General features: G+C 39.2%; 1 protein-coding gene across 2 annotated transcripts in view; it reads left to right on the top strand.

Moving 5' to 3' along the window:
• Positions 1 to 16,104, top strand: part of JADE1 (jade family PHD finger 1) — a 69,798-nt gene that overhangs the window by 41,701 nt on the left and 11,993 nt on the right. For both annotated transcript variants that reach the window (XM_075199899.1, XM_075199908.1), the window contains 3 exons: positions 1,124 to 1,335; positions 3,272 to 3,439; positions 3,689 to 3,805. In XM_075199899.1, the coding sequence (XP_075056000.1) occupies positions 1,124 to 1,335; positions 3,272 to 3,439; positions 3,689 to 3,805 (497 nt within the window). The remainder of the gene's footprint in view (positions 1 to 1,123; positions 1,336 to 3,271; positions 3,440 to 3,688; positions 3,806 to 16,104) is intronic.

Raw genomic sequence — 16,104 nt, 5'->3', positions numbered from 1 at the left:
CTGGATTCTACATTCTGGCTTCAGTGACAAATGCAAAACACACACACGTCATCCGGCTTAGTTCTGCTCCACATCCTTCACAATATCCGTGGTTTGGACATAGTCACTGCAATTCTGTGATCTGCTCGTTGTTGTTGTTGGTTTTTGTCTTTATGTGATAGAGCAGAGTGATCTGTACAAATATTTCAAATGTTTTTGCTTTTTTTATTCTTTTTTAGCAATGTTCTATGAACCATGTTCAGTATAACTTGTATTTTACTAGCTGCACATAATCATTTCATTTATAAATAGTGTCAATCTGAATTTTTGTTTAAAACAACTGCAATATGTCTCCTACATACTCTTGGTTCTCGTTACTTAACTGGGTTGCTAATTATTGTAATATGTGTAAGGACTGTTAATTTTATTCAAATTAAACCTATATTGTCTCTGAATTTATAATAATGTTAAACTGTTTGACTTTTAGCATTCCTCGAATAATTCAGTCAATCTCCAGAGCTTTATGTAATTTCTTCTTGGTCTCGAGAATTATATGTCTGGAACAAAAAGATTGGTTGACTAAAACTACTTTAAGCTGTTTTTTTTTACAAAATGTCTGCTCCGCAAATTTTTTTTCTTATTTATGTTTTATTTACATTTTTAAACAGCATGTGGTTTATAATTGCTGACAAACCGAACATAACTGGACTTTGATAGATTGCCCATTTCTTAAAAACATTCCTGATCTCCTGCTTGTCCCATTGTGTCCATTGAGGGAGGTAAAGAACAAGAGAGATGGATATGGAGATAGACCATGACACATAGACACAACCTGGCTTATTGTATGAGGCAAACGACTTATTGTTATAATATGACTAAATAAATTACATTAGGAGTGTGTCTGTTAAGAGCGGTCATGTTATTATGCTGCAAGACACATAATAACATGGACAACAGAGGAAGCTCTCATTTTGTGTTCGTGTGAAGGGTTTATAAGAGGAGTTTTTTTAAGTACTTGGTTATTTCTGAATCTACACAATAAATGATCACATTTACAGTACCACAAGTGAGATAATTTAGTGATATCGTGTGCGCTTTGGAATTCAGCATATAAACTGGCTCACTTTTATGTCTTGGGTTGTAGGCATGCCGCAGCTTGATGAGTACATCATGGAGCGAGCAATGGAGGAGTTTGAACAGAGGTGCTATGACAACATGAACCACGCCATTGAGACGGTGGAAGGCCTAGGCATAGAGTACGACGAGGACGTTGTGTGCGATGTCTGTCAATCCCCTGATGGAGAGGATGGCAACGAAATGGTCTTCTGTGACAAATGTAACATCTGTGTACATCAGGTTAGCACACTGTGTGTACTTTGTGTATAAGGTGAAGCAGCCTATGGTTTGTTTACCTTATTTACTTGTAGTCAGAACCGAGGCAACACGTTTCTAGATAGTTATTACATGAATGAATTCTCACTATAACACTGTGTCCTGAAGGGTCACTGGTTACCAAACACTTATGAACATGTCACTCGCAGAGTCTGATTATTTTTAGCCACTGCTCTGAACTCTTACGTCTGACATACAGTGATCTGCTTCATAGACTTAGAGCTCACAGCCGCACCTTTTATATGTGCATGCTGCAGCCATGCTTGGTCCAGCAGACCAAAACTGTGGGTGGGATCAGACCTACAGTTCCCCAATCTAGTATATATATATATGTATGTATGTATGTATGTGTGTGTGTGTGTGTGTATATATATATATATATATATATATATATATATATATATATATATATATATATATATATATATATATATATATATATATATATATATATATATATAATTAGAGGTCTTTGTGAATGGTTTACCAGGGGGTACTGACATAATTTGCTTATTAAGTGAAAACATTTTTATTTTTTTTCAAAAGTTGATTTTGGAGCTGAAGCAGTGGAGAGCAGAGCCCCATTTCTTGTAAAATTGCTGGTAGTCAATGCGAAATTATGTTTGCATCACTATTACATTGATGAAAGATAGCGGATACGGAATTCTAATATCTGCCTCCAGACAGGTCCAGGATATAGGGTTTAGCATCATTAGGAGTTCAATACAATAATTCAATACATAGTTGCCATAATTTCTACATTTCCAGGGACACTTTGCTGTTGAAGACGTTATGCACAGCACTGTCTGCACATCTTGGAGCACTACAACTCCCAGCATTTCTTGTTTACTGGATGTGACAATAACATATGTTGTTGCTTTTTAAATTCTCCTCTTCAATAAACATGTAAAACCCAGATAGTTATAACAGAGGGTAAGAATTGCATCTAACATGGGTAACGTTTTTTTATTTATGGAGAAGGGTTTTTATTGTCCACTGGGTCAATATTGACGGATGATGGGAGAAATCATTAAAAGCTGGGACTGGATGTTAGGGACATTTGGCAGCCATGGATTGAGGCAAAACTCATTGTTTTAACCTGAAATATTTTGTTGTTACTGCTCAGATATATCTCTAAAGTAATATGTTGATGTTACTGCATAAGGATAATGTAAACGTATATGGTTCTTTTTTTTATACTGGCCACAAAGTTTTGGCCTTATAGTCTACTATACATTATAATACACATGATTTCTTAATAAATAACTGAATCACAAAGCATCATTAAAACAAATATAATTTTACAGGTGTTCTTTATTACACTAGTAACATTAATGCATTTAATATTGTTAAATGGTCTCGTTTAAGGATGAGATTAGACTGTTTGCAATGTTAGTTGCAGGGTGAGGAGCCATCCAGTAAATGCTTCACATATCACACTTTATAGTGAAACTGAAATAGGTTTCACCAGGATTTGTATCATTCTCCCGATTTACTACTATATGGATTAAGCTAAGAAGATTATCTCTGAAATGTTATGACATAATGTTAAGGATCAGCAGACGGCTTAGCTGAAATCTGAATTGAAATATCTTGTAATGTAAATATGCTGGGTACAAAGCGTTCATGCAATAAGTGTTAGGGGCGTAGCTGTACAAATGTTTTAGATGCCTAACCAAAACTGCCTGAATAAAGCTATAGATACGCTCTCTGCTTCACTAATAGCTATATGTCAGACACAACTTTCTTTTTTGATGTTGTGTTTTGTTTTTTTGTTGTGGTGTTTTGTTTTTTTTTTTTTATATAAAGTTTGTGAACGACTTTCACAATCTGGGTGTATACCTCAGCATAACTCTTATGTTTAGGCTGTTAATGAGCTTTCACTATCTCCTAATTGTAGGCTTGTTATGGTATCCTGAAAGTACCAGAAGGAAGTTGGCTGTGCCGAACGTGTGCCTTGGGGGTACAGCCAAAGTGCTTGTTGTGCCCAAAGAAAGGAGGTGCCATGAAGCCCACGCGTAGCGGCACTAAATGGGTCCACGTCAGCTGCGCTCTGTGGATTCCTGAGGTACATTCGGAGCTCTGTAGTTTCTGCATACAGTATTAATACTGACTAACCATGACTCATATTCCCCATACACACTAGTGGTATTTTCTAAGCTGTCTATTTCATTGAGTATTCTCCCTATGACCCATCATCCTCTATTCCCAGCTGGTGTCAAGCTGACTGACTTACACCCCACCCCACTTTTAGAACTCCTCACATCTTGGCTTCCAGCATCAATACCAATCTGGTTGTTCTGTTTAATCCTCCTAGGTGAGCATTGGGAGTCCAGAAAAGATGGAGCCAATCACCAAGCTGTCTCACATACCCAGCAGTCGCTGGGCGCTAGTTTGCAGCATGTGTAATGAGAAGGTTGGGGCTTCTATACAGGTAATATCCACTGTGACATATAAATGAAATAGTACATATTAACGTTATATGGTGTCAAAATATTATAATTAATATAGTCAAACATGGAAGAAGTGTAAAATTACCGAAAAATTATCTGTAGGTAAATCAGTCATTTGGTGTTGCCTGGCAGTTGTGTCCCATTAGTCTTGGGCTACAAAGCAGCATGAATTTTTTTGTGATTTTTGTGTTCAGTAGAAATATAAAATTGTTTAAAAGTTGTATTGACATTTTTTCTCTCAATTGCAATTTATACCCACTTGTTAATTTGCATGAAATTACTGATGTTTAACCGAAAACAAAAGTACTTTATTGTATGTAATGTCAACTTAATATTTAACCTCTTCATATACTAGTGATGTCACACTGCATAGTAACATTTTTTTTTAAATGTCAATTGTTGAAGGGAGAATTGGACTCCTGCGTGATGTGGGATCATAGTTTTCTTATACAGGTGTTGGATTTACTGTTCTCAATACTTGGAAATGTGGTATTTTCAGGATAAGGGGGTAAATGTATCAATCGGCGGTTTGCTGTCCTTTTTTTTAAAACTGCAATTTTATTAAAGGCAAAGTCCATCGGGTTTTGCCTTTTAATAATTTTACGGTTTCTAAAAAAATCTCGGCAAACCACAGAGAATAGGTAGTTTCATGAAGCCACCGATTCTCAGTGGTGTGTGTGTGGTTGGGTTGGGGGGGGGTTTGTTTGTATATATTCGTTTACCCCAAAGTGTTTTCCATAATTTGGAGCATGGCGCCTAAAAAGAGAACCTCATGGTAACTGTGAAGATACCGGGTTTATCTGGCCCAATGCTACCCACTTCACGCTGGCTGGCCACCCACGGGTGCCTTCCTATGCCAGGGAAGTCTACCCAGTACCTTCTAGGATTCGTATGGTCACAAAATGCAGTTATAAAAATACAACAGTATATTTATTGTCATGCAAACAACACTAGAATCTTATGTACACACAGTAAATAAATGCCAGGCAGATTTACCACATCATCTCTCCCCTACCCCAATAGCTTAAGGACTTATAGTCACCTGGCTGTCCAGACTTCACGACCGAAGGATCGCTCTCAGCTGCATATATAGACTCTAGTTAGAGAACGACAACTCAAAAGCTAGATCTTGCAGTCTTCATGAATGAAATCCCAGAATGAACACCCTTCCCCCCTGGAGTCGTTCCTTATATCTCAGGTCTAATTTCCACAGTCTTTCCCCTCCCTGGGCAAACCCCTGGGTTTATTCTTCTTAACCATTGGTCAGTGCTGGAATAGGGGGGGTTGGACAGGGGAATGAAGATGAGCTGTCCTTTCAGAGAACCTCCCCTGTTAGATGGCCTGTCTGGACTAGCCTGGTGAGAACAATAGACACTAATTAGTTTTCCTACTCCAGCACCTGGCAACCTGATCCTACCCACAATCCCCCTGGCTTCACTTTAAAGACAATGAATAACATTACTGCAAGTCATCAATATACAATATACATATTTACATTGAACTACAATGTCCCCTTAACCACATGTAATTGGACAATGCAGTTGTAGTCTGGTGAGCTGGGGAACAAAAGCAAGGGCTATAAAAAGTACTATAATCCACATTATGTGAGAAACGAGACACAGAATGGTTAGCATATCACACTCGTTTCGTCACAGTAACTATCGGAAGAATCATTTGGAAATCATCCTTCATACATACAAATTTTATTCGGAACACTACAGAAATTCAGCAAATCACAACACCAGACTCCAATCTCTTTCAGAATCCTTTAAATATTCCATAAGGAATGCACGCTCTGTAACAAACTTGGCTCCATTCAATACCTCAACCTTCTGTCAGAAGAATGGGTCACACAATCACACTGCCTCACCTGCAGCCCTTTCACATGGTGGGCTCCACTTCACACACATTTGTCCCGTCACTCATTTGATGTACATGAAGTAAATGCGATCTGGATTTTCAATCCATTCTCTGTGTGTTGCTGTGATCTTCTGTCCCCTTGGACCACACCCTCATTACGTATCATCTGACATGCCTACCATCTTCATGGTGACTTCAATATCCCCATTGATAATCCACATTCTACTTGTGCCTCCAAACTACTCTATAACTTCCTTATTCACTCACCCTGTGGACCGACTCTTTTACTCATTGGGATGACTGCTGCGTTGATCTTGTACTGTCTAGATTATGCTCAGTTGTTGATTTTCTTAACACTCGACTTTCTGCAACATCTTCTTTCCCCAATTTCTACAATATTCTTACCTGATATGGCAGTAGCACATCTAAACCCCAAACCCTAGCAACAGCCCTGGATCAAGTGGCGCCAGCTACTCTTCATACTGCGTCTACTCTTTGTACTGCGTTGACTTTGATATCAGCCGTGGCACACTAACTTCAAACACTTTCTCTCAAAGTAGAACTTCATTGGTGTGATTCTCGTACTTTAAAGCATTTCGATAGGAGTGGCAGTATATGTGAAGAAATCATTCAGACAGTGCAGAACAAACATGCTTCCAATCTCTCATGTCTGCTCAGGCTTCTAACAACACACAATTTTATTAAATTTAAAACTCTTCTCAACCCTCCCACATCAAACCGTCCAACTACTATCAGTGCCCAAGATCTTCCATGTCGATGGCAAAGTAATAAGATCAGACCTGAAATTATACTTTTTTTCAACCAAAATCCTGCTGACTTACATCCTGCACGGTCTGGCACCTACTCTTCATTTGATCCCACAAATAAAGAAATATCTACTTATTAGCTTCCTACTCTACTACCTGTCCACTTGATCATATACCTTCACAAATCAGCCAATCCCTTTGTTCTGTAACCTGTGTTTATCCCAACCTAAATTAAAATCTGTACTCCCTCTTTCTACTGGAGTATTTCCGTCATTATTCAAGTACGCAGAGATTACTCTTAAACTGAATAAGATTTCTCACCCAAACTCCTGTGCCCCTCCAAGCTTCTTGAGAGACTTGCCTACATTCACCTCCAGGGACGGAGGTGTCCAGCCAACCACCTTAATGTGGCCGCGGATCCTCCTTCTATCTCTGTGGCTGCAGTCTCTCTGTACACAGGTCACATGGGACGTGTCGCATGTCAGGTGCCGTCCCATGTGTGCAGTGAGAGGAGTCTGCAGCAGGAACAAGGTAAGTGGGGGGCTGCTAAAGTGTGCGTGTGTGAGGGTCTTTAATATATTGTGTGATATGAGGGAAGGAAGAGGGCTGTCTTAATAGTACATAGGTGGGAGGTACGCTGTTAATTTAAAGGTGGAGTTTAGATTGGGGCTAATTATGTAATGGGTGCTGCTATTTGTGGGGTGATGGTGGGGCAATTTAATTTATTGGTGGGGCAATTTTATTTAATACTGGGGCCTATTAAATTAATATGGAATGAAGGGACCTTTAATGCTGGGGTGGTTTGGGGCTATTAATTGAATGTGGGGCTGAGTTTGGGGAGAAGAGCTATTTTTATTAAATGTGAATATTAATTATTTAATACCGGGGATGTTTGTGGGAAATGGTTGTATTAAACGTAAAAGCTATTAATTTATTGCTGGGGCGGTTTGGAGGGAAGGAAATAGGTTTATTTATTAAATGTGTATACTATTTAATGTTGGGGCTGGAGGGATGCTTAATTATTAAATGTGGGTGCTATTGATTAAATGCCTGGGATGGTTGGAGTTTTTCTAAATGTACCCATTTTTTTCCCCACATAGGGCTTCCAGCATTCCAGGATCCAGACAAGTAGCAACTGAGTTAGACACCAGATACCCAAATTACCTTATCCTTTCCAGACCTTTCACCATCTGTGTTGTCCCACATTACTGAGTATCTCTGCCATTTCATCTTGTATGTCCCCTCGCCATCCCACATTTATTCTTTCATTAGAACTTACCTACCTGGCATCTCTATTTTATTTGACAACACAACAATAAACCCTACCCCCCCACATCCAATCTGTATCTAAATCCTGTTACATGCGTCTAAGTGAAATACTTCCAGAATAAGTACACATTGCGTTACACAAGACACTGCAAAAACTTTATTTCGTACACTCTGTCTCCCGCATTGACTATTGCAATATCCTCAATTGGTGTTCCTGACCTAGACTGTTGACTCTACAATCTATTTTGAACACTGAAGGCTGGATTGATCTTCCTTGCAGTCCCTACATTGGTTTCCTGACGTTTTATTTTTATTGGTTGGTATGTGTCTGTGAGTCTCATCCACACTTATTAGCTGCTCCCATTCCCGGTTACAGGACGTTTTGCAGGATTTCACCCACTCTGTGGAATGCCTACCCTTGCACAACAAGACTTTCCTCTAGCCTCCGATCCTTTAAGCATTCTCTGATGACCTACCTCTTCAGGCTAGCTTATCAGACTCGTGAACCACACTCTTAACCTCCTCAGGGTATTCTACCTGGTCACCACAATCTACACAATTCACACAAATCTCACCTTACCTTTTTCTGTATTCAGTCAGCTCTCTGAGCCCATGACAAACATTGCTGTATGACTGGATCATATAGCCACTAAGCACTTTGTAACCTTTCAATCTGGCTGGACCAATATGCAATATGTAGCAATTAACATGTATCCGACCCTTTTTGTCCTATAGATTGTAAGTTTGCGAGCAAGACCCTCTTACCCCTCTCTGTATGTAATACCCCGTCTCGTTATATTACTGTGTTTGTTCCCAAATGTAAAGCGCTACGGAATATGCTGGTGTTTACATAAATCATCATATACCCAGCCATGGTTATTTATAAAGTCACCCAAATGAAGCAATAGTTTTACTGTTTTTGTCTGTTTATTGGTAATTTATGGATAACTGTTTCCAGATAAGAGATCCCATGCCTTTGTTTGGATAAAGGAAGGACTTATGGCATAAATTTATCCAAGCATCGGTGGGATATATTAGTATATTGTCATTGCTACGTTTAGAATGTAATAGAATTGACATGACGTCTGCCCTCCCCAGTACACTGCATCTATATCTAGGGGTGAAGTGAATACATTTGTACATCTGACAGGATTATCTAATGCTTCATAAATTATATATTGGAGCCCCATCTAAATTTGGTGAAGGTCGTATTTAAATATTTTAAATAAGCTTGCAGATAAAACATAGTGTTTGTATTATATAAACATGGTAGGGAAGCACGTTCATTTTTAGAATTCGGACATTTCCTAGAAATGAGATTGGTTTCAATTACAGAACACACAGACAATTCTTTATTTGTAGTGAAATGTGCTTGTATACCGCAGTAATGAGCTGTTTTTTGTTTAGGTTTGTGACGGTGCTTTTAGTGCCCAATATTCTATTTACCTGCACATTTTGCTAGCTTATATACTCAAGTTTGAGAGAGAGCGCTTTCACGATTGACTTTAATGTGTAATTTAAAATTCCTACATTATTTGCTCCCATACACTCTGAAATGCTGTATTTACGATTAGACTCTTCTTTCATATGTGAAAAAACACCAAACTGTTCACAAGTAACTCTAATCTTATTAAATAAAGTGATTATAAAATCTTTGCTACCTAAAAGAATGTCATACACAGGCTTATTTATTCCAGCTATTAACATAATTATTCCCCATTGGCATTATAGAAACAGGAATGAAATGCATTCCTTAGGGGATGTTACTTAATTTTCATATATGTAATTATGGTTTCTTTTTTAAGACTGAATTCCTGGGGGTCCCACGTAGTGAGAGGCAGACGAATGCTGATGTCTGATTAGATTAGTAGCTTTGGAGTAGCCCAAACGTAAATAGACGGCAGAGTGTAACCTGTCTATTAATTCACTTTGGTAAATGAACAGCTAAGATCCTGGTAATTGCTGTCCGTGTATTGCAGCAACCACTTATTTAAATGGCATAGGATAATAAATGAGACCTTTCCAGGGTTTAATTGCTTGCCATCGCCCAGGTGATTGCAGTCATCTGTGCTATGTCGTATCGATTACCTTCATATACCCTTCAGTCTTCAGTTCATTTTCCAATAACATCTTTTTTGTACTTTATGGTGTTGTATTTTCCTGTTTCCTTTGCTCCTTTATGTTTATTTTTTTCATTATTGATTTCCTACTACAGAACAGCATAGCCTGGAATGATGTACAGTCAGTTAATAACTGTCTCTTGTGTGTGTTCTGTTGCATCTGCGTGCTGAATCAACCTGAGCAGGAAAGCCCAGAGGGGAGAAATTTGGCTCCTTTTCAGGAGAGTATAAAACTTCTGTTGTCACTGTGTGTTAGTCTGTGAGGTTAGAAAGCTGCCATTTAGCACAGGCTGGAATACACACAAACACCTAAAAGGAAGGTTTTTAGCCAATTCCCATATTATGGATATACAGTAGTGCCCAGAAATATTGACCCTCTTTACAGTTTGTTCTAATCCTCAATTTTCTGTAAGAAATGCTGCATGAAGTTAAAAAAAAATATTTTTGCATCCACATATGTATTTATTTGATTTGCTGTGGAACTAAAAACATAAAGCAAACAACATTTATCAAGTTATAACTTATTTCACACAGAAATCCTTAAATGTGTCTTACACAATTTTTGGCACCGTTGTAGAAATAGTTAAAAAAAAATAATTAGACTTCAAGCAGGTGATTCTGATTCACTTTGGAACTGAACTCACCTGTGGTGAGTAGCAGGTGCCTGCAATATAAAAAGCACTCATTAAACCAGCTTGAATGGATAAAATGACTCGTTCTTCTGTTTTCGTGTTACTGTGTACGGCAATGAGCGTGGAGAAAAGAAAGCAAGTCAGAGAATTGTCTGTAGAGATCAGACAGAAGACTGTAGCTGAGCATGGACAATCTCATGGCTACAAATCAATCTCCAGAGGTTTTGATGATCCCTCTTCCTAATAACTTTATGTACACTGGAAGTTTTAAGGCCCATGAGACTGTAACCAACCTCTAGAAAGAGAAGTTGGATGGAAGACTGGGGTGCAGGATTGTTTTGTGGAGAAAGCACATCGATCAACTGCCAAACAGATCCCAGCTGACCTTCAGACACAAGGTACAACCGCTTCAACTCTCCCCATCCAGCTCAATGAAAGGAGATTCTATGGTAGGAGGCCCAGGAGCACCCCACTGCTGAGAGATGGAGTATGCCAAAACACATGTGAACAAGGCAAATTCTTTCTTGGAGAACGTCCTGCGGACACATGAGACCAAAAGAAAAGTTTCTAGTAAAGCTCACAATCCTTATGTTTACAGAAAGCAAAATGAAAAGAACTGCCCTACAGTCAGACATGGAGGAGGATCAGTGATATTTTGGGGTTACTGTGCTGCATCTGTCACAAGGTGTCTTGTACGTGTGCGCGGCATTATGAAATCTGGAGAATACAAGGCCATTTTACAGCACAATGTGAAACTATTTCAGAAAGCTGGGTCTCCATTGAAGATTACGAATGTGCTGCCAGCAAAAGTATCAACAAATTTGTCAGTGCCATTTTTTTATTTTTTTTATTTTAAAATTATATATTCAGTATAAAAAAAACAAAGGTTCTGTATGTTAATAGAGAACCGTGGAGACTAAATACTGTCCGTTTCACCTTTTTTGTTTAGAGGAAATTGTAAGTTATTTGAAAAGTGCAACCGTAGCAATATTCTTGGCCACAAATGTGTATAGTAACTAGAGATGGGCGGGTCCGGTTCTCCGAGAACCGAACCCACCCGAACTTTGGGTATCCGAGTACCGAGCTGAGCAGCTCGGTACTCTCCCGCCCGTTCCGAATCCAAATCGAGGCCAAACGTCATCGTGACGTCGTCGGATCTCGGGGCTCGGTTCTCGCGATACTTCAACTTTATAAATACACGCCTCCACAGCAATCCATCGCCATTTGACAGAGGGAGAGAGCAGGGTGTAGTCATGGGCTGATTAGAGCAGGGACAGAGAATACAATATTGTTCTTGCAATTGCTCTAACCAAAATCGCTAGTGCATAGAGGAGGATAGAGGTTTATTATTTTTTCTTAATATTTGGCACTCCTTAGTGCTTTTGGGGTGTCCTCCCTAATTGTGCATTAATATTTCTGGCTGTCAAAAGTCATATCTGTCCGCAGTATCTACCAAATAATTTTTAGCACTCCCCAGTGGTTTGCGCTCAGAATGGATTCAAAGCAGTCCACATATGATCAGAATGAGCAACCAGGTTCTGTCACCAGTCCTGATGTTAGTGTTCCCAGTACGTCATCTGGCCAAGGCGATGTCAAACAGAGTGTTTCCAAATTAGTGCAAAAAACAAAAACACAATTTTTTTTTTTTATACAAGTGGAGGGGGGGCCTAGAGAGACAGAAACCAAACTGGCTTTTTCCATTTCTTTACATATTTAACTATAAGTGTAGGGTGTAGAATACATTCAAAGACGATGGCTGCATTGCCAATATGCATAGATGGAGAGGAAGACCATCTGTTTTGTGTGTAGAATAAATGAAGGCCTACCAACGAAGAATTAAACTGTTTTTTTGGATGATTTATTACCTCAACAATTAGATTACTTGTCTCTAAAACAGTTGGAGCACTAAATTGGGTTAATTTAGGCCCAAAAACATGGATTTTCCCAAAAAATAGCAAACCAAAACCAAAACACGCAATGGCGGTTTTGCAAAACCAAAACCAAAACACGACGGTAATCCAGATCCAAAACCGAATACAAAACCAAAACACGGGGGTCAGTGACCATCTCTAATAGTAACATCTCCACTTTTTCTGTATCCTGTTCAGTATCTGTATCTGAATACACAAATATAGTACACTTTTCCAGATGAAAATGGCCTTATCTATATTACTAATAACAAGGATACCCAAGTTAGAAACTGCACTAAGTAAATCATCCCTACCAGGTAATGTTTTGACAATGACAGATATATCAATGAAATTAATATGGACTGTGTGTGTATTAGAGTTACATATAGCATAGTGCTGTAGTAGTCAGACCTAAGGGCACACTAGCTGTGACCTCTGTTGTGTGTTACAGATAACTTTCATGAAGAGCATGTTTGTTTACTTACTGTGGCGGGAACCTATTACTTTTATTACAAAGAATAGTAGTGATTTTATTTTGTTTTGTTTTTTTTCTCTCTCCCCCTCTTACAAATAATTCTTTATTAGTTATAACCAACACCTGTTTGTCCTCATAGTTTTATTTTGGCTATTGTTACAAGCTCCAGGTGTGTGTGTGTGTGTGTGTGTGTGTGGTGTTTCTATCTCTTCTGTGTATGCTCTACATCTGTTCTACTATTGAGCCAATATACCTGTACTTGTGGTGGCCTCTAAATGCCAATTTCACTCACTGTGGCTCTCCGGGTGTTGTGAAACTGCAAGCCCCAGCATGCCCTGCAAGTAGATTTCCAACCAAAAACTGGCAGGGCATGTTGGGACATGTAGTTTCACAACAACTAGAGCCACAAGTTGTCCAAGTCTGCTCTAAAGTCTTACAGTGACAGGGCTTAGAGTAAATATGCAATACAAATTACTAGCATAAGCAGGGCTTTCATAAGTTTAAAATTGAAAACCAGGACGCCCATTTGACTTCTGACTGGCTGGTTTATATAAAATACACAAAATACTTGCTGCCATGAGACCGATGTTGCAGAAGAATGTTTCACTGAGCAGGTAACACTGCTAGGAAAAAACATCTGTCCGATATTTCTGAACAATTTTTATGCTGACAGGAATATCACCCTAAAAAAACTTTTTTTTTTTTTAGTGCCCTTTATTTTCCTGAGCGATTTTCACTGTCCAAAATGTTTGGCAGTGTTCAAAAGACTGTGTTAATAGTGAAAAGCGGTTATGTAATAGCACGTCGGTCCTTTCCATTTCACTTATTGTGATAGAAACCACAGCGTTTATTCAGTTTTTATTTTCAATGTGTAGGAGAGTAAGTTGAGACCATCTGATTTGACCCAATGGAATCGGCGATAGTCCAAAATAAAATGCACTTCAAGGTCTGTGCCCACTCACTACTCCCAGAGACTCCTTCGCAAATTAGAAGTGTTTATGTGTACACGGATGCAGGAAAAATCTGTATAGTGCTGTGTGAGGAAACGGGTTGCTACTGGATTGAGAACTTTGTATTCATTACCCGTTTCTCACGGTTTAAGGTACTTTTTAATCCTTGGCCCAGTCTAAGTATATACACCAGAGCATCGGTGTATTATGTGTATTATTATTTCATGTTATTAGATACATTTTGCCCATACTATTACCTGCGATATTGTATGTAGTATAAATATAAACAATATTGCCATACTGTGTGAAAATATCAGAACAGCAGCAGTCATTTTGCTTGTGCTAGCTAATGTAATTACCATTTGTCTCAAATGTCTATTGTATGGGGTGCAGCTGAGATGTGGTTTGTAATCAGAACAATTTCTGAGTTAACTAGTTGGCAGCCCATGTTAATTAGCTAGGTCAACAGGTAACCTGAGAGATAATGAGGTTTGAACTTCTAATGACATGCAATGTGCCTCCACGGTAATATATTGGTTGAAATAGCATGGGGAAATGTATCAATATAAATGTAATTGTATCAAAAGGTATCACAGACTTATATTGTGTAATACTGCTGATATAATATGTCAAAAGTCTTATTGTTCCATGTAAGCGTGCAGTGTCCTTCCTTGATGTACTATTGTAACCCCATGTGTAGTGTATCCAGCCAAAACAGCTAATTGAGTCAAGCCATTCTATTATCTAATCAAGGTAACTGGGACAGTATGTCTAGTAGCTAAAGTGTTGACTGGGAGACCCCTTCTGTAAAGGGGAGGTTTGAGACATTTGACCCTACTTCCTGTGGGTACAGAAAATAATATAGGGCGAGGAGAATGCCAGGGGGGGCGATTGTAGTTTGGAGGATCCTGGTGTTGAAGAGATCAGTGAAAAGGACTCTGGGCCAGGCATTGTGGTGCCGCTGGGTGGAACCCTACCAGGACAGGGTTGGTGTGAGCTAGTAACCCAGGCTAGGAGACCCCATAACTGTTTTGCTAATCGGTAGTGGTAATATTGCGGGAGGATAAGACCCTGAAAGAGACAGAGATTATTACTTTGGAGTCCTGACTACAAGAGGCTGCTGGAGGATACATGCTACCATTTACCCTGTAACTTGTGAAGGTCTTGTGGTGTTGTGCTGTCATAATAAAGTCTTATTTTGGATATATCCTGGTCTACCCGAGTGAGTTGAATCCCACAGAGGGTAACTGCCATCCCAGCTAAGGGTGGTATCCTCACATACTGTGCAAAAGTGTAACGGTCACATCAAAGGTCAAACCTAGCACTTTAGAACCACTCCTTTACATTTGTTTTTCAGCTTCTGTGTAACTGTAGGGTACAAAATGTGTCCTAAGAAAAGAATAATGTCAGAGCCTGGAGAGTTTTGCTTCTGCTGTTTTTGCCCTTCGTAAATGAGACCCAGAGATTTTCTCCCTGCTACTGGATTGTATAGTTACAAAATTGATTGTTTGTGCAAATGGACGTCGTAGGGCTGATGCAGAGGGAGTATTACGTCAGTTTGCGTAGCTTATCTTGGGATTCTGGCACCTACTTATGCTTCTGCCTGGGGAGGGAAGGGGTGTTATAACATATGCACAGTAAACCTGCAGACTGAGGCGCCGATGCATATACACGCCTGAGAAAGCTGTATTATTTGTGGGTGGTCAAGGACAGGTGCAAATAGCTGATGGTCACCAGCACATGCCAATCACAAGTGGTTTGTTAGTCTATGAATGCACAGCTGGTTCTAGCTTCAGTGCACCAGCATATATTATGCTTCTGTGAGCGTGTTTAAACAATTTCTTTATTATTTTGTATTTGTTTTAATTTTTTGGACAAGAGACAGAGCTGTTCCTGCTGTGTCAGAAGTTCTTAAATAGCAAATGCATGCTTCTGTATCAAAACATATGGTTAAACTAGGTGAATATGCTACTGGTTCAATTTGTGCCCGGCTCTGCCTCAGGCCCTATAGGTATACATTTACATACTGACACGCATTGACCAATGCACTGATTGGTGCTGACTTTACACATCAGCAGCAGCATTGAAGGCATCACGCATGTACCACTGTCCATTCAGTACGGGGGATATTCTATGGAAGAAGAGGACATAACATGCTTTTTATTATTGTCCTTCTGTGTAAAGCTGTACTGGCTTTGATCTGCTAGATGCAATAACTGCCATGGTTTGAAGACTTGCCCCTGCTATGATATATATTTTTGTAATGTGTGTATGCTCCTCACTTGTGGGCTTGGTGC

This window comes from Mixophyes fleayi, chromosome 1 (assembly GCF_038048845.1).
Source record: "Mixophyes fleayi isolate aMixFle1 chromosome 1, aMixFle1.hap1, whole genome shotgun sequence".
Taxonomy (NCBI): domain Eukaryota; kingdom Metazoa; phylum Chordata; class Amphibia; order Anura; family Limnodynastidae; genus Mixophyes; species Mixophyes fleayi.
Note: the sequence above shows the minus strand (reverse complement) of the source record. Positions and strands in the feature narration are given on the sequence as shown.